General features: G+C 40.9%; 1 protein-coding gene across 3 annotated transcripts in view; it reads left to right on the forward strand.

Moving 5' to 3' along the window:
- Positions 1–20,522, forward strand: part of svep1 (sushi, von Willebrand factor type A, EGF and pentraxin domain containing 1) — a 283,771-nt gene that overhangs the window by 221,820 nt on the left and 41,429 nt on the right. For 2 of the 3 annotated variants that reach the window (XM_060937110.1, XM_060937184.1), the window contains 4 exons: positions 2,709–2,772; positions 7,750–7,923; positions 8,004–8,180; positions 12,121–12,309. In XM_060937110.1, the coding sequence (XP_060793093.1) occupies positions 2,709–2,772; positions 7,750–7,923; positions 8,004–8,180; positions 12,121–12,309 (604 nt within the window). Of the gene's footprint in view, positions 1–2,708; positions 2,773–7,749; positions 7,924–8,003; positions 8,181–12,120; positions 12,310–19,266; positions 19,729–20,522 lie in introns of those variants that run through there. The other variant, XM_060937264.1, reaches the window with a different exon arrangement.

The following is a 20,522-nucleotide window of genomic DNA, read 5'->3' on the forward strand; positions in this document are numbered from 1 at the left end:
ATGGTGTAGTGGTTAGTGCTGTCGCCTCACAGCAAGAAGGTCCGGGTTCGAGCCCCGTGGCTGGTGAGGGCCTTTCTGTGTGGAGTTTGCATGTTCTCCCCGTGTCCGCGTGGGTTTCCTCCGGGTGCTCCGTTTTCCCCCACAGTCCAAAGACATGCAGGTTAGGTTAACTGGTGACTCTAAATTGACCGTAGGTGTGAATGTGAGTGTGAATGGTTGTCTGTGTCTATGTGTCAGCCCTGTGATGACCTGGCGACTTGTCCAGGGTGTACCCCACCTTTCGCCCGTAGTCAGCTGGGATAGGCTCCAGCTTGCCTGCGACCCTGTAGAACAGGATAAAGCGGCTAGAGATAATGAGATGAGATGAACTTTCAGTCCTTTTCATTCTTAACAAAGCGTTGGATACTGTCAAAACAAACTTGCACACAGTTATGAATTGTGTGTGGGGGGCTTAGGATTTGGGATATACAGTATTTATTTGTACATATTTGTGAGAGTTTGAGGGGGAGCAAACTAGTGGGGTGTGGGAATGACTGTGGCTTGAAAATGTTTGTTGCTGCAACTTTGTGTTACAACCTGAACTTTGCACAAATTTGCGAATTGTCATGATTAGATGCATTGGGGTGGATAAAGAAGCAACTTTGGGACCAAAAGGTCACTGGTTTGATTCCACAGGAATGGCTGAAGTGCCCTTGAGCAAGGTACCTCACCCCCAACTGCTCCTCAGGCTGTCCTGGGTATGTTGTATGTCGCTCTGGATAAGAGCATTTGCTAAATGTCTGTAATGTAATATGGGGATGATGTAAGATTTTATGATCTGGTGTTTTGACTTGACTTTATTTACATCTTATTCTGTCATTAATTTATTGTTCCACCTTCCTGCTCAGGGACTACAAGCAGAAAATAGCAATATTTGCTAAAACCTGGTACAATGCACCTCTCCTCCTTGTTTTATACAAGGTTAATGTTTATTATGGGGCGGCACGGTGGTGTAGTGGTTAGCGCTGTCGCCTCACAGCAAGAAGGTCCTGGGTTCGAGCCCCGGGGCCGGCGAGGGCCTTTCTGTGCGGAGTTTGCATGTTCTCCCCGTGTCCGCGTGGGTTTCCTCCGGGTGCTCCGGTTTCCCCCACAGTCCAAAGACATGCAGGTTAGGTTAACTGGTGACTCTAAATTGACCGTAGGTGTGAATGTGAGTGTGAATGGTTGTCTGTGTCTATGTGTCAGCCCTGTGATGACCTGGCGACTTGTCCAGGGTGTACCCCGCCTTTCGCCCGTAGTCAGCTGGGATAGGCTCCAGCTTGCCTGCGACCCTGTAGAAGGATAAAGCGGCTAGAGATAATGACATGACATGAGATGTTTATTATACACTGTCCCTGTTTACATAAATAAATAAATCACAATTACAGTACAATTGCATATATATCATGCAGAGTTTAATCGATGGTCTTGTAAATCATTTGCCAAAGAATGGCCCATTTTAGCTGACTCCACCTGACATTGTTGTGGCTTTCAGCATTGTCCATTACTTTCTAACATCTGGTAAATGGGCTAATTAAAGAGCATTGGCTGGCGTTGAGCAGTATATCAAATATATATTCCATTCAGCTAGCATGATATTGAATGAGTCGAAGACAAGTAGCTGAATGGAATATATATGATATACTATGAAAAAAAGCCAGCCAATATTATTATTATCCATACACATTCCTTTCAGGTGTTCAGCGCGTCTTTCTCTTTCAAAATTCTCTCAAAATCTTCCGTATTTAACGAAGCAAACCTGGCAGCCATGTTTGTTTACAAATTGTCAGTCGCTCGCTAGCGTGGAAGTTTTACCTCTCTGACGTGTGATGTCATGTTGTCTTGACAACCATGCAATATCGTAAACCATATTCAACGCTCATTCTCCATTGGGTAGAGTGACGTAATACACATAGGATAAGCGATATGCTAACAATATTGCATGCTATCAAACCAAATGAACGAAACCCACTAGAAGGGAATAGAACACGTTTTTATTCCATCGAAAAAGTGTCCTGTATGTATAATAATTGGGAATGTTGCACACTGCCTGGATAAATAAGACATGTGTCCTATTTACAATATAAACTGTAAATATTACTTTGCTTATCACTGCATTTAATATATTCGCTGACTCATCACAGGATTATATGAGAATAGCAAACCCTTATTGATTTTATTTAGCTGAATGTCTAGCCTCACAACCCTCTTATCAATGGGCTGCTGTTATATGATTGTTGTTATGGTTACATCTCAAAGGGTTTGTTCTTATCTCTATTCATGAAAACTTTCCCATTGTGCTGTAGTCTATTAATAATCCCTTTTACTGTGATCAGAGTAATTATTGAAATTGCAGTAGTGAAGGTAGTAGTGAAGTGTGAAAACCAGCACAGACTGAAGTGTTATTTATGATTGCAGTCATTCTTCTATTCTTACATGGTTACAGAACATCAGGTGCATGACTTGTGACTGAGATTACATTTTTATCAGGATCAGAGAAAGGATTTATAAAGTAAACTTATTTTCAGGCCTGACAGAGAAAATGATTGTACTGTAGCAAAGGCTTATTTAAGAGAGGCAGCATAAACATTTTGCAAAATAAAATACAGATGTGTCTTGCACTCGAGAGTGACTTTTCTAACCAATCCTCCTTTTTAATGTCTTTATTGTGTTTCATCAATCCATCATAGGGTCATGATGTTCAGATCTGTCAGGGAGACATAACTTGGAGTGGCAGTCCGCCTGAGTGTGTTGGTGAGCATTGTGTTTCTTCATTATAGACTCACAAAATCTCTCCATATTTCTGAGCTGTTCTTTCCAATGATTTTATATATGGCTGGACTCATAACACTGACTACGTTTACATGCACATCCAAATCGAGCTGCTGTCGGTAATCGAGCTGAAGGTCCCAGCAGGGTGCCAGAGAAATCCAATCCTACATGCACACAAGGAAATCGAGCTATTGTGTGATGTGCATTGTGCACCCGAGCCACAGGTGGCGCTACACGCCCCATCATGTTGGTACACTTCCGGTTGTCGTCATGAAGAAGAGCTATTCAAGAGTATAAACAAAGTTCCGTGTTCACAAGTTCCGTGTTCAAGCTGTTAGGCTTGCTCTAACAGACTGTATGGCTACAAACTGTCCTGCGCAGACCACTGTTTTGTAAGACAACTTATTTTGCACAATTGTATATTTTTCTAAAGTCCATTTTTTGCTTACAAAAAATATTTTTCTAAAGTCCATTTTTTGCTTACAATTTAACTTATGTCTTAATAAACACACAAAAAGTTAAATTGTTTTGTTTTTATTGACATTCTTCAGATGTTGGACATCTATATATATACACACACACACACAAATACAGTGACTTGTTTATGTACACAATTCACAGCTATGCAACAGCTGTACAGATGTATTTGGTGATACAGTAAGTGAGCTAAATTTTAACAGTGCAAACAATGCCACAAAAAGAAAAGATTCATGCCGTTGTCATGCCGACCGAGGCTGTTGTGTTTCCCGCTTGTGGTCTCGTCACTCGTCACTTCCGGAAGGGGCAGTGCTGAAGTAAGTAGCTCGAATACGTAGCTCAATAGGGTTTACATGCACTAAGTAGCTCGGCAGAAATCGCATAATCTAGGTCGTGTAGCTCGATTCCGAGAAATCAAGTTCGGTTCAATTTCAGCCGAATTAAGGTGTATACATGGCATTTTGAACTTCGATTTCAGTCGAGCAACGGCAGAAATTCGATTTTCTCTATGTGCATGTAAACGCACTGAATGATTGAAAAGTGAAGTCTTTTTCACTTGGAACCTTATATTAGCTACTTTGATTAAAATTATGGATCGTGTCCGCTAGTTAGCAAATTGTAGCTCAATCAGTCGTTCAAAGCTCTAAAATCGTTTCCTGACACTCGTAAAATCAATATACTTTTGAAAATAATATGACTACAATTTAGTATTTTATGTATTGTTTATATATTTATTTTTATTTATTAATTTGTAATGCTCTACTTGCCACTTGAAGTTCGCCAAATCGGCATCTTAAGTTGCACTTCGAGTATCCAGTGTGCACGCTCCTGACACAAACAAGTAGTGTCGATCACCACTATGGGCAAGTGAGAAGCAGACCAACTGTCTGACTAGCCGTATCTACTGTGAATGCTTTTGCATCAACAACCCCAATTCCAAAAAAGTTGGGACACTGTGTAAAACATAATGTGAAGATTTACAAATCATGGAAACCCTATATTTCATTGAAAATAGTACAAGGACAGCATATCAAATGTTGAAACTGAGAAATTTTATTGTTGTTGTTTTAATATGCTCGTTTTGAATTTTATGTCAGCAATACATTTCAGAAAAGTTGGGACAGGGCAACAAAAGACTGAAAAAGGTGTATAATGCTAAAAAAGAAAAGAAAAAATAATTATATAAACAGATATAAACAATATCCAGAAACACCGCCACCTTCTCTGGGCTCAAGCTCTTTTACAATGGACTAAGGCAAAGTGGAAAATTGTCCCGAGGTCTGACGAATCAAAAGTAGAAATTCTTTTTAGAAATCATTGACCCCACGTCCTCCAGGCTAAAGAGTCGAGAGACCATCCGGCTTATCAGTGCACAGTTCAAAAGCCAGCATCTGTGATGGTATGAGGGTGCATTAGTGCACATGACATGGGTAGCTTGTACACGGGCAGAGCTAAGGGGTGGCCGGGGGGGGCATGGCCACCCCAGGACACACCTTGGCCCCGCCCTGGCCACCCCAGGGCCAGACAATAAAATTTATAAAACCGATATGTCCCACGAAATGTTAGTTCCGCCCGCTGGATTTTTGTTCCGCCTATTTGGTTTCTGCAGGGATGCATATTACTGTAGCACATAAACATTTCGCGCGTTCAAGCAGCAGGTGGTATCAGATAGTCATGCTCTAGTCCGACAACACAACAACCTACGAACTACGTGAACGTGCGATTAATTTGGGATGTAAGTTATTCATCTCTTATACTCTCTTCAAGTTCTCTCACTTTGTAGACATACAGTTACAATTCTGTCCTCAGACAATTCAGAGTTTCCAGAAATCTCCCGAGTTTCCAGAAATCTCCACTTTGCCCGGAGTTTTCGAAAGTATCCGTTTTCAGTGACTGAAACCTTCGTTTACATGTAAATGCAACTGTATAGATAAATATGCGTCTTTATAGATATCCGGCTACAGTGGGATTTGTGCTGTGTGCACACATAGACAGATACTAGATAGATAGAAAGCAAAATGTCGGTGGTTTTCGATTGTACGACTCAAAAGAGAAAATTACGTCGGCAAGTTAGCTGTCTGTGAATCACTTTGCTCACTCTAACCGCAGAATACAACTGTTAATGTTTGTCTGTTACATGAAAATATAGAGATGTTGTGTGTTACTGGTGGGAGTACACATTGATTAATAATTGTCACACTCATACATACACAACACTCATGCATTCTCTCAACACACACTCTCCCCCTACCCCTCTCTCACACACACACTCTCCCCCTACCCCTCTCATGCACCACATTTCTATATTTACATGTAACACACTCACTCGTACACGACACTTATGCACTCTCTCAACACACTGTCTATCTCACTCTCACACACACGCACACAATTTGTGCACTACATTTCTATATTTACATGTAACATTCATACACTCTCAACACAGACACACAACTCATGCACTAAATTTTTATATTTAAATGTAACACTCATGCACTGTCTTAACACCCTCTCTCTCTCACACTCATATATGAACACACACTTCACTCTCTTAACACACACTATCTTTCCCTCACTCACTATAAGATACAACTCATGCACTCCCAACACACACCCTCTCTTACACACACACACACACACCACTCATGCATGATGCACTACATTTCTATATTTACATGTAACACACTCACTGGTATACACAACACTCATGCACTCTCAACACACACACCACTCATGCACTCTGAACACACACTCACCCACACACCACCCATGCACTACATTTCTATATTCACATATAACACACACAACACTCATACACTCTGAACATACACTCTCTCTCTCTCTCTCTCTCTCTCACTCACAGACACACAACTTATGCACTTCATTTTTGTATTTACATGTAACATATCTTCTCTCACACACACACACACACACACACACACACACACACACACACACACACACACAATTCGTATACTACAGCTCATCTGTATCTACATGCAGTGCACATACTTTCCCCTCTCTCTCTCTCTCTCTCTCTCTCTCTCTCTCGCACACACACACATATTTTGTAACTCAACACATTTAGTTTGTACAGTACTTACAATGGACAATATCACAACATGTTGTAAGTGTTTACATATGTTGTATGTATGAGTTAAATATACAAGTATTTTCCTTTTCCTGAGCAAAGCACTCTTTATTCAAGTCTGACTAATATCCTTACTACTTCCCAGGTGCCTGGGACAGGTGATCTTTTAGTTTTTACTTTTGCATTTTAGTAGTGATCGTTAAAATCCTGATGCTTAACTAGAGTAAACAAGTTGGATGGTTTCTTTGTTTTGCAGATGCTTTATGTTACATAAATAAATTAATACATTAATTTCTGACCTCTTGGCTCACATGGGTCTTGTTCATGAGTTAGGCACCAGATATGCCACCAGATACATCAGAATACAGGAAATCAAATCTAGCTAATTCAAAATTTCCCGGGGGGGACCCCCAGAACCCCCCCCCCTTTTATTTAGTCACTTTAGTCACAGCATGGCCATCCCTTGTATATCTTTGGCCACCCCATGTAAACAAATCCTGGCTACGCCACTGCTTGTACATCTGGGAAGGCGTCATTAATGCTGAATGATATTTACACGTTTCAGAGCAATATGCTGCCATCCAGACCAAAGCTTTTTCAGGGAAGACCTTCCTTCTTTCAGGAAAGACAATGCCAAACCTCTTTCTGCACATATTAAAACTGCATGGCTCTGTAGTAAAAGAGTCCAGGTGCTAAACTGGCCTGCCTGCAGTCCAGACCTGTCTCCCATTTCAAACATTTGGTGCATTATGAAGTGCAAAATATGACAAAGGAGACCCCGAACTGTTGAGCAACTAAAATTGTATATCAGGCAAGAATCGGACAACATTTCTCTTTCAAAACTACAGCAGTCGGTCTCCTCGGTTTCCAAATGTTTACAGAGTGTTGATAAAAGTAGAGGTGATGCAACACAGTGGTAAACATGCCCCTGTCCCAACTTTTTTGAAATGTGTTGCTGACATCAAATTCAAAATGAGCATATATTTAAAAGAAAAACAAAATTTCTCAGTTTCAACATCTGATATGTTGATATTGTCTTTGTACTATTTTCAGGGAAATATAGGGTTTCCATGATTTGCAAATTATTGCATTCTGTTTTTATTTACAGTTTACACAGCGTCCCAACTTTTTTGGAATTGGCTCCAATTTATGCAAAGTGCCAACTCCCATTTCAACCAAAAAAGGCTTAAAAATCACACAATGGGAGTAAATGGTGCCATGTTGTCCACTCATATATAAGTAATTGGTTCTTTCTCATTTGTCACCAAGAAATATAAAATACAGTATGTAATACTACCAAAGTCATATTACAGTTATGTATTTTGTCTCAGTTCCTTGGGTATATAAGATTTACCTGGAATAACTTTTTTTTCTTTAAACTTTATTTTCAGTGACTTCATGCGGTCCTCCACCTATTGTGGCGAATGCTGTTTCTGTGCCAACTGGTGAGTCATACCAGAGTAATGTAAGCTATATTTGTAATCCTGGGATGAACCTGATTGGCCCACAGAAGCTCACATGTCAGGCTGATGGAACATGGAGCTCACCTGCACCAAAATGTGAAGGTAAGAATACTGCTTTAATTACAGGTGCTTTGTGTTCAGCAAATGATGTAATTGCGTTCCACTGAATATCTTTGTCTCAGCCCTCAAAGGTTGTGAACAGCCTGAAGGATTATTGAATGGGAAGGTTCAGGAACAGAGTTTGGTGAGCTGGAAGGCTCTTGAGTTTGCCTGCAATAAGGGCTACACTCTACAGGGAGAGTCCCTTGTTATCTGCATGGGAAATGGTTCTTGGAGCTCAGCTTTTCCAATATGTACACGTAAGGCTCCCAGTCACAATCATTCCACTTGCTACATCACATCACCTGCACATCATCTACCCTAAACGAGATCTAAAAGGGATAGTTCAGAAGAAAATATATTAATTTATGTGCAAGCGATTTAGCCTGGACACGATTAAAGTAGACAGGGGAGAGCAGGCAGAGTTGGGACAAGTTTTCAGCTTTTGTAGGTTGTGTGAAATTCTTTGCAGGTGGTGTCATATTCATACACTGCAAAAAATGATCTCTTAGCAAGTGAAAATATCTTGAAAATAGTTGAAACGATCTAGCATTTCCTATTAGAAGAATACAAGACACCAATTCTGAGATTATTAAACCTAGTTCTAGATTGCAACCAACTTATTCTAAGATGTCTTATCAAGTAAAAATATCTGCAACAAGATAATTTCACTAGTATTCAGTAATTTTCTCCTCAAATTCAGTTTTCAAATTTTTGCAGTGTACTGCATTAGATTTGAATGCAATCAGCACATGCATACACTACCGTTCAAAAGTTTGGGGTCACCCAGACAATTTTGTGTTTTCCATGAAAAGTCACACTTTTATTTACCACCATAAGTTGTAAAATGAATAGAAAATATAGTCAAGACATTTTTCTGGCCATTTTGAGCATTTAATCGACCCCACAAATGTGATGCTCCAGAAACTCAATCTGCTCAAAGGAAGGTCAGTTTTATAGCTTCTCTAAAGAGCTCAACTGTTTTCAGCTGTGCTAACATGATTGTACAAGGGTTTTCTAATCATCCATTAGCCTTCTGAGGCAATGAGCAAACACATTGTACCATTAGAACACTGGAGTGAGAGTTGCTGGAAATGGGCCTCTATACACCTATGGAGATATTGCACCAAAAACCAGACATTTGCAGCTAGAATAGTCATTTACCACATTAGCAATGTATAGAGTGGATTTCTGATTAGTTTAAAGTGATCTTCATTGAAAAGAACAGTGCTTTTCTTTCAAAAATAAGGACATTTCAAAGTGACCCCAATACTGATAATGACAATACTTCACAAAGCCTCTGTGTCCTTATGTGCACATGCTGATTGTGTTCAAATCAGCATCAGATGTTTCCCATAATGATTTGGTCCCAAGTGTGCGCACAACGTGCTCCGAAGGATCCCCGAATGTAAATGCACTTTTTAAGCCTCAGTGAAGGTGAGGCTCTGCAGAGCTGCTGTGTTGTTGCTCATATTCACTTTACTGTATAAGAATGAGCATCTTGCTCCAGTTCTGAAATTATTTATTTATTTTAATTCTTGGGGCGGCACGGTGGTGTAGTGGTTAGCGCTGTCACCTCACAGCAAGAAGGTCCGGGTTCGAGCCCCGTGGCTGGCGAGGGCCTTTCTGTGCGGAGTTTGCATGTTCTCCCCGTGTCCGTGTGGGTTTCCTCCGGGTGCTCCGGTTTCCCCCACAGTCCAAAGACATGCAGGTTAGGTTAACTGGTGACTCTAAATTGACCGTAGGTGTGAATGTGAGTGCGAATGGTTGTCTGTGTCTATGTGTCAGCCCTGTGATGACCTGGCGACTTGTCCAGGGTGTACCCCGCCTTTCGCCCGTAGTCAGCTGGGATAGGCTCCAGCTTGCCTGCGACCCTGTAGAACAGGATAAAGTGGCTAGAGATAATGAGATGAGATGAGATTTTAATTCTTACCTTCGTGAAAATGAAGTGAGCATACCATAGGGTTTTAGGATTCAACGCCGAGTCCCGCTGAATGTTTTTCCCCATTTTTCCCTTCTACGTTGAGAAATCACTCTATTTTTTTCTCCCTAATGATGAATTACTTTTGGTAAATTAAAAAATGTGATGTCTTTGTTTCGTTCAAAATGATTTGCACATCCAAAAACACAGCAAAACCTTCCCATACCAATCAATAACAACTAACTCTGGTCAATGGAACACTACAAGCGTGCCCCCTGTCATGGCAACGTAGTTATTGTTGCTATGGGCTCACATGATGGTGCAAAGCCTGTATACAAACTATCCCAAGTCTCCCTGCTGTCCCTTACAGAGCCTAGGGACAATTTAGAGTTGATGCAACAAAAAAAAAAATCAAATGTCTGCAAATTACACGTGTTGTGAAATGGACTTCAGCCAAATCAGTTCAGTTTGTTATCAGATACCAACTGTTAAAATATCAGTGATGCACTGCAGTCAGAATGGATTTTCTCCTTTTTCATTTTTGGGGGTAAATGGATTTTTAAATGCTAGAACTTTACATATAATATACAGTACCAGTCAAAAGTTTGTACACCCGTACTCATTCATAGGTTTTTCTGTATTTTGACTGTTTTCTACACCGTAGAACAATACTGAAGACATCAAAACTATGAACTAACACATGGAACATAGATGGAATTATGTGGTAAACAAAAAAGTGTTCAAAAAGACAATTCTTCAAAGTAGCCAGCGTTTACCTTGATGACGCTTTGCTTGCTATTGGCATTGTCTTAACCAGCTTCGTGGGGTAGTCACCTGGAATGCTTTTCAATTAACAGGTGCCTCATCAAAAGTTAATTAGTGCAACTTCTTAATGCATTGAGACTATCAGTTGTGTTGTGTTGAGGTAGTGTTGGTATACAGTAAATAGCCCTGTTCCACAACTGTAGTAATCCATATTAGAAGAAGAAAGAAGAAACTTTTATTTGTCACATGCACACTTCAAGCACAGTGAAATTCATCCTCTGCATTTAACCCATCTGAAGCAGTGAACACACGCACACACACCCAGAGCAGTGGGCAGCCACACTACAGCACCCGGGGAGCAGTCAGGGGTCAGGTACCTTACTCAAGGGCACTTCAGCCCAAGGCCGCCCCACGTTAACCTAACTGCATGTCTTTGGATTGTGGGGGAAACCGGAGCACCTGGAGGAAACCCACGCAGACACAGGGAGAACATGCAAACTCCACACAGAAAGGCCCTCACCAGCTGCTGGGTTCGAACCCGGAACCTTCTTGCTGTGAGGCGACCGTGCTAACCACTACACCACCACCTGTTATTATGTCAAGAACCGCTCAACTAAGTAAAGAGAAACGACTTCCATCATAAAACTATACAATAAAATAACACCATAGAACATCTCATCTCATCTCATTATCTGTAGCCGCTTTATCCTGTTCTACAGGGTCGCAGGCAAGCTGGAGCCTATCCCAGCTGACTGCGGGCGAAAGGCGGGGTACACCCTGGACAAGTCGCCAGGTCATCACAGGGCTGACACATAGACACAGACAACCATTCACGGTCAATTTAGAGTCACCAGTTAGCCTAACCTGCATGTCTTTGGACTGTGGGGGGAAACCGGAGCACCCGGAGGAAACCCACACGGACACGGGGAGAACATGCAAACTCCGCACAGAAAGGCCCTCGCCGGCCACGGGGCTCGAACCCGGACCTTCTTGCTGTGAGGCGACAGCGCTAACCACTACACCACCGTGCCGCCCACTAATTAAATAGGCTGTCCACTCCAAATAAAATATCTGTGTACATAAAATCATCAACCTACACGGTGTTAAAAGCCAAAGAAAAGAGGTGCGTTTTAAGAAGAGTTTTAAAGTTAGACAGTGAGGAGGCCTGTCTAATGTGCAGCGGCAATGCATTCCATAATTTTGGAGCTGCAACCGAAAAAGCCCGGTCCCCTCTGAGCTTCAGCCTAGTCTTGGGAACTCTCAGCAGCAGCTGACCTGAGAGCTCGGCTGGGTGTATACGGGTATAGCAGCTCAGAGAGGTACGATGGAGCAAGGCCATTTAAAGATTTAAAAACAAATAAAAGAATTTTAAAATGAATTCTAAAATGGATGGGTAGCCAGTGGAGCAAAGCTAAAATCGGTAAAATGTGCTCAAATTTGTGTCTAATGTCATTTACTACACTGGGTGAAATTCAACAGACAACAATAAATGACCTTTTCACCTTCCTCTCCAGCCCGCTCATGCCCTCCACCTCCTGGATTGACAGGGAACAATATCAACACCACATTATTCCTGGTGGGTAAGACAGTGCCAATTAACTGCCCAAAAGGTCACCAGGTCAAAGGGCGTCATGGCCGAAGCACTGCCATCATAACCTGCAGGAATGACCAGACCTGGACTCCGATCAGGGCAGTATGTGAGAGTAAGTCAACATAATTTCTCAGAACTCTTACTTCCTTACACCAACTAAACTGTTACTTTTTTTTAACCATAATATAAGAACAAAAGTTAAATATCCCAAAACAATCACAAGTCTCCTGTCTTTATCTCCTGATCTTGTTATTCTGAATCAGTATCAGCATTGTTGGAGTCTCTATACGTTTCAGACTATATCTTTGTAACGATATTGCAATTATATTTAAAATGTAAATAAAACATGGCCATTTTGACATGAGGAGAACTTAAAATAGTGTGAAAAAATAAGTAAATCCCATGAAAATTGTAGACTTTTTTCAACAAGCAAACATTTTCACTCTCTCTGATACAGTGCCTACAAAGGTGATATACGACACATAAAACTGACATTTTCTAGCCGTTTTCATAATTTAACTTAATCTTTCAAAAATAAGTAAGTACACCCTTACATTTATCACACCTTCAAGTCCATAAAATTAGGGTCTGCTGTTCTCTTTACTGTTGAAGTGTGTGGTGTCATTATGGCAAGATCAAAAGAGCTCTCTAAAGGTTCACTCACAACCCGCCGTATGTGTTACTACGGGCAGTCTACAGTAAAAAATTTGGCAAAACCATGCTTGAGACTTGTGTGACACTTGCGTGTGTTCAGCGCCGTAGAAGGTCGCAGACTGCTCATGGAGACTTTTGGTCCTGCACATGCAAATTCTACGGGTCTTGCGACAAATCAAGGATGCATACACTACGTACAGGACCCGTACTCCTTTTGTACACCTGAACCAAGTCAGCAGCATGACTAGTAGTGGATATTGCGATGACAGTAAGACGCACAAGTGATGCACAGTCATTGTACAAGTGACATGCCTCAGAAGTACTACACAAGTATTCCACACTTGCTATTTGTTTGGCCCCCAAGACAGAAGTACATCTCACTTTCTACCCCATGTGTGGCGTGCATGCAGCGCACATGACCCACATGCGACACGAGGGGCAAGATTCTGGGTATATATATTGGGGAGGAACCAAGGAACCATTCATGTAACATGTAGCATTGTAGAAGGGAAGAAGATGGCTGTCGCCATACCACCACAACGACTGAGGGAGTTGGATTCTTGCAGGCAGACGATAGAAGCTGAGGAGCAGCACGAAGCGATATTGTTCTTCAGCTGAAAGACAGATGCAGAATACTGCAGACAGGCTGGTTTTATACCCGCTCCTGGCTTGCGTCACATGCAAGTCATGAATGATTGTCACATGCTAATCACATGCTAATCGCAAGTGCGGCTTGTACTCGTAGCGCAGGAAACTGGTAAAATGCAAGTCACACGCACTCCACACTCACTGAACACGCACTGATCACGTGCATCAGACATACGCTTTCCACGGGCTAACGGCGCAATTTTTCCCACACCTCGAGGAAGTCAGGCGTGCAACCTGTACTTGACAAGTACTTTGCCCATACTCCTCCCCCAAAACGTTCCCCCAGGTTCACCGCGACCCCGCAGCACGGCTGCGATCTACCAAACCCTGCGACCTGTGCATGTCCAAAACACTTATAGCGGGTTGTGAGTAAGGTCTAAAGACCTTAGAAAAAAGGCTGTGGATGCCTATGAATCTGGCAAGGGGTTTTAAAAGATCTTTCTAATTATTAGAAATAAGTCATTCCACTGTAAGGAAAATCATCTCCAAGTGACGTAGATTTCAAACGACCGCCACTTTGTCCAGGACTGGCCGCCCCAGAAAATTCAGCCCATGAGCAGACCACTTGATGCTTAAAAAAAAAAAAATCTCCAAGCACCCCAAAATTTCATTGAATCTGTAGGTAACTCTTGCAACTGTTGGTGTGAAAGTGCATACATCTACAATCAGAAAAAGATTGGATAAGTTTGACCTGCATGGGAGGTGTGCCAGGGAAAAGCCTTTGCTTTCCAAAAGGAACATTAAAGTAAGACTACAGTTTGCCAGTGAATATATAGGCAAAGACCAGGCCTTTCGGAATAACCTGCTCTGGACAGACGAATCAAAGGTAGAGTTGTTTGGCCACAGTAAGAGTACACAGGTGGTGCAGACCAAAGACAGCTTTTCAGGAGAAGAACCTCATACTAACTGTGAAGCATGGTGTTCAGGTTTGGGGTTGTTTCACTGCCTCGGGGACTGGGAAGCTTGCATTCATTGATTCAACTATGAATAGCCCCCAAGCATAACTACGTCATCACTTGTTTACCGCAATGCATTATGGGGGCTCACCAGGGTCAGCAGTTGAGCAATACAGCGGATGTTAGATTAATTTTACATGAGAGTGATGTGAGAGGAGCGATTTTGCTGTGCTCTGTCGTGGAAGACAATGAAATTGGTGATTTAAAAAGGTGGATAACATGTCGAGGGTTTACAGCAGGAAAATTGGAATCCAAATCAAGCTTGGTGAGAAGGTAAGGTTTTGTTTTTGTTTGTTTTTTTTAAAACACACCCCCAGACTACAGGTCCTGGGATCATGAAGCAATCTTAGACTTAAGTCTAAATTTGTTTCTTTTAATCTTCAGTTATTCCTTACCATTTTCTAAGAAGCTTTGTTCGAATTAAATTTTAGCCTTGTACTTAATCTTGATCCAGCACAATGAAAGTTACAGATGCAGTAAGGGACACTATTATGAAAAATAAACTTTTGACTTAACTCTAAGATTGCTTCATGATCCCGGGCCCAGATGAACAGCATCAAAACATTTTATAAATAATATAAATAATAATAAAGATATGGAGTAATTAAGCCCTAATGAACAGTTTCCACACAAATCGCTTCTTCTCCCTCAATTCTTCACCGATTTTGATTCTTTCTGGCATGAAGGTAGGGGTACCTAGGGTGCATATAACTTCTACCCAGATTTGCTTAATTACAATTATTAATGAAGTTATGGACTGATTAAGCCTTAATGAGCAGTTCAACAAAAATCGCTTCTTCTCTGTTAATTCCTCACCATTTTGGATTCTTTCTGACAAATAGGTCAATATTCCTAGGGTATATACAACCCCGATTCCAAAAAAGTTGGGACAAAGTACAAATTGTAAATAAAAACGGAATGCAATGATGTGGAAGTTTCAAAATTCCATATTTTATTCAGAATAGAACATAGATGACACATCAAATGTTTAAACTGAGAAAATGTATCATTTAAAGAGAAAAATTAGGTGATTTTAAATTTCATGACAACAACACATCTCAAAAAAGTTGGGACAAGGCCATGTTTCCCACTGTGAGACATCCCCTTTTCTCTTTACAACAGTCTGTAAACGTCTGGGGACTGAGGAGACAAGTTGCTCAAGTTTAGGGATAGGAATGTTAACCCATTCTTGTCTAATGTAGGATTCTAGTTGCTCAACTGTCTTAGGTCTTTTTTGTCGTATCTTCCGTTTTATGATGCGCCAAATGTTTTCTATGGGTGAAAGATCTGGACTGCAGGCTGGCCAGTTCAGTACCCGGACCCTTCTTCTACGCAGCCATGATGCTGTAATTGATGCAGTATGTGGTTTGGCATTGTCATGTTGGAAAATGCAAGGTCTTCCCTGAAAGAGACGTCGTCTGGATGGGAGCATATGTTGCTCTAGAACCTGGATATACCTTTCAGCATTGATGGTGTCTTTCCAGATGTGTAAGCTGCCCATGCCACACGCACTAATGCAACCCCATACCATGAGAGATGCAGGCTTCTGAACTGAGCGCTGATAACAACTTGGGTCGTCCTTCTCCTCTTTAGTCCGAATGACACGGCGTCCCTGATTTCCATCAAGAACTTCAAATTTTGATTCGTCTGACCACAGAACAGTTTTCCACTTTGCCACAGTCCATTTTAAATGAGCCTTGGCCCAGAGAAGACGTCTGCACTTCTGGATCATGTTTAGATACGGCTTCTTCTTTGAACTATAGAGTTTTAGCTGGCAACGGCGGATGGCACGGTGAATTGTGTTCACTGATAATGTTTTCTGGAAATATTCCTGAGCCCATTTTGTGATTTCCAATACAGAAGCATGCCTGTATGTGATGCAGTGCCATCTAAGGGCCCGAAGATCACGGGCACCCAGTATGGTTTTCCGGCCTTGACCCTTACGCACAGAGATTCTTCCAGATTCTCTGAATCTTTTGATGATATTATGGACTGTAGATGATGATATGTTCAAACTCTTTGCAATTTTACACTGTCGAACTCCTTTCTGATATTGCTCCACTATTTGTCGGCGCAGAATTAGGGGGATTGGTGATCCTCTTCCCATCTTTACTTCTGAGAGCCGCTGCCACTCCAAGATGCTCTTTTTATACCCAGTCATGTTAATGACCTATTGCCAATTGACCTAATGAGTTGCAATTTGGTCCTCCAGCTGTTCCTTTTTTGTACCTTTAACTTTTCCAGCCTCTTATTGCCCCTGTCCCAACTTTTTTGAGATGTGTTGCTGTCATGAAATTTCAAATGAGCCAATATTTGGCATGAAATTTCAAAATGTCTCACTTTCGACATTTGATATGTTGTCTATGTTCTATTGTGAATACAGTATCAGTTTTTGAGATTTGTAAATTATTGCATTCCGTTTTTATTTACAATTTGTACTTTGTCCCAACTTTTTTGGAATCGGGGTTGTACAGTATAGCTTGTTTATAGTGCATATAGCTTGCAACATTTATTGCACAAGGTGGCCCACTTTAGATCGTTCCTTCTGGGCTAGACGGGGCCAGAGTGAGCTACACCCTCATTGACAGTCTTGTTGTTTTGTTCAAGTATATCACCTTTAGCTGTAGGCCAGGGGCGATTTCTCAGAGACAACAAGGGAAGCCGAACTTCCCCTAAAATTCTCTCCCCAAACTGCGGCGTCTACGACGTTGAATTCTCATTAAAACAATAACTTGCATAACATAATATATGCCAAGATTGTATTTACGTTCATAACTATCCCTATGTCATCCTGTAACTTATTTGAGTGATGTCTGACGAACTTGCAGTTCGCTACGAGAATCACCTTTGCTGCCAGGCTGTAACCTTTCTTATTTCAATGGGCTCTATGGACTGGCAGCCGGGTATCCATTGCAGTCTACGAGACGGCTCTGAACAGCCAATTTCGGCTAGTTGTTATTGGTTAAAATCGACAAAATCGTCACTTCCAGGGAAGCCGGGTATCTCTGGGGGTAAACGGGACATTGGGAGGGCCAAGAAGCCAGGCTGATAAAGGATTATTGGAGGTGGTGTTTGAAAGACATGAGGAGGACGGTACTTCAGCGAGGAACACGGAAGCATGATCAGTCAGTCCCTAGCGGATATCGAGAAAGTGTAGTCGTGTGCCAAAGTGCTGTCCGAATTTCTTTTCATATAAAAATTTCTTCTCATTGATGTCTCTGTACATTACTCTGTAAATAAATGTAAATATTACTCGTTGTGCTCCGTTAACTTTCATCCATTCTATCAGTTTGATCATTCGTGAATTCACTCGTTTATTTCATTTGTAGTTCAATCAACGTGGTTGTAGGCTAGTTTGAGCCTTATTGGGATCTGCAGTGCTAGCTGCTAACAGCTGGTATCTATCTGCTATAATGGCAAACGTCGTGGACATGCTTTTGTCAAAACGTTTTGACACTCTGCCATATGAGGAGAAAGTGAGAATTAAAGAGCAAGGCAGACCAAAGCCCAAGCTTAATCTCGTTCAAAAATCAGCAGGTCATAACAGGTCTTTTCAGGTGTCTTGGTATGAAAATGTGAACTGGTTGACTGGGTCTCCTGTGACTAATAAAATGTACTGTTGGCTATGTCTTTTGATGAAGCCCTCTCAGGGAAATTTAGTTTGGTCAAAAGATGGGTTTGGGGACCTGGTGAATTTCAAAAGGGCTTGCAAAAGGCATGAAACAAGCAATGAGCATGTCACTTCATGTGCAAGACTTAGCTGTCTGAGGAGGGTCAGGGTGGAACATGCCACCGATGAAGGTGCTCGTATACAGTGTGCAAGGCATAATGAAATAGTCACTCAAAACGGGGCCTTCCTGAAACGTTTGATAGATGTTACCTCATTGCTTGGCCGTCAGGAACTGTCATTCAGGGGGCACAATGAGAGTCATGAATCAGACAACAAGGGGAATTACAGAGAATTTACTGAAACATTAGCAAAATATGACTCTGTAAAATGGGCTTCCCCTGTTTTAAAAACCAGCAGCCGCCACTGCTGTAGGCACTGTATCAAAAGGGTGAAATGTTTGCTTATTTAAGCATGTTGAGAAAAATCTTCAATTTCCATGGGATGTACTTACTTTTCACATGACTGTATTTTTCCAGATTGTTATTAAGGGATTTTTCCACATAACTGCACTTTTACAGAAGTACAGTTTCACAATGATTCATGAAACTTGTTTGAACCAACTTAGACAACATCACAAATATGGATTAAAAACATGCACACTCATGCCATGCTTTGCACTGGACTGGAGAACATTGTGTCTACATTTCAAGTGAAGCAGGTTTTTAATTATCAATCTTCTAGAGAGCACTGGAACAAAAATCATTTCTCCAGGCCCATGGTACAACAGTACACGAGAATACATAAAGTACAAATACACAACAGTATGAAATGAGTGCAGGACAAAAAATACACAGGCCATTAAAAAAACAGAATATGGTCTATAAACTGTAAAATATTTGGGAGTGCAGCAGCAATACGTTTAGCTTTCCATAAAGTGTCTATGCAGCTTTGTAAAGTTGGGTTCGATATGGGGGTGTCAAAAACATGCTGGTTTACAACTGAAACGCTTAGTTTCTGTCTCTCTGTATCACCATGTGCTATGTCACCTTTCGTTTTTTGCTTTCCTCTTATTGAGTATTTACACTGATACTATCTCTACTGATTACAGGCTCATGACAGCCATTATATTGATATTTGTGTCACAGCATTACAACACAGCATTGGGCCTCCAGATAAACTAAACCTAATCCTGTTCATACAGATTAACATCGCACGGAACATCATTAAATCCATTTTAAAAACAATGGAAAGAATATGGCACAACCATGATTCTGCCTAGAAGAGGCCGTCCACTAAATGTCAGTGACTGGGTAAAGAGGACATAGTCAGAGAAGCAACCAAGAGGCCTTATTGGATATAGTGCTGCATAGAGTCCACATTTGAAAATGTTTACTATTATTATTATTATTATTATTATTATTATTATTATTACTTCCTTAACTTGCTGAAGCATTGTTTTTGAAAATGAACATGAAATGTAAATCCAGTCTAGGATATATTTTATGTTTAATCCTGAATAAATGAAATGTTTCCTTTTATTAATACTGTGTAGTAAAATACTGGAATTTTGCCCTAAAGCAGCACATCTAGGATTACGACCAGGAATGTGATGTTTTCAGTGCTGAAAGTATGAAAGGTCATTTTACAAATTGTTTTGTTTTGTTTTTTGTTGGTTTTTTTTTTTTTTGTGTGTGTGTGTGTGTGTGTGTGTGTGTGTGTGTGTGTGTGTGTGTGTGTGTGTGTTGGGTTTTTTTGTTGTTTGTTTGTTTGTTTGTTTGTTTGTTTGTTTGTTTGTTTGTTTGTTTGTTTGGGGGCTTTTTAAAGCAAAGAAAATGTGATTATTGCATTGGGTATAAACTCTTCCACTTCCTTTGCATGATCAGTTCAGCCAGACTTCCTACTCTCTCACTCAGTAAAATGATTGTGTGCTTTTTTTCACAGTTGCTGTGATGTATGATGTAAAAAGATATTTAATTGCACGTGCAAATATATGCATGTTGGTATGAATGTGGGCATCAGAGTATGTTTGCATGCCTGTTTCACCCCAAAAATGTTGTTACAACAGGTTTTAAAATAGAAAAAGAACAAACTGGCTGAGCATCTAACAAGGTTAAAATAATACGTAATGCAAAAAAGTAAACAAGCAACATGTGAGAATGTGACTGCTAAGGAACAGTTAAAATCATTTCACTAACATAATACAACATATACTGTTAATATTTTTTACAAACAAGTTGAAGAAAGAAGCATATTGCCTCTTGTAAACACATTAGTCAGTAAGTATATACACTGATCAGCCATAACATTAAAACCACTGACAGGTGAGGTGAATAACGTTGATGATCTCATGACACAAACTGTGAAAAAGTTAACGCTGGCTAAAACAGAAAGGTGTCAGCATTAACTTTTTCAGTAGTTTGTGCTACAGTAGCTCTTCTGTGGGATTGGACCATATGG

Source organism: Neoarius graeffei, chromosome 1 (assembly GCF_027579695.1).
Source record: "Neoarius graeffei isolate fNeoGra1 chromosome 1, fNeoGra1.pri, whole genome shotgun sequence".
Taxonomy (NCBI): Eukaryota; Metazoa; Chordata; class Actinopteri; order Siluriformes; family Ariidae; genus Neoarius; species Neoarius graeffei.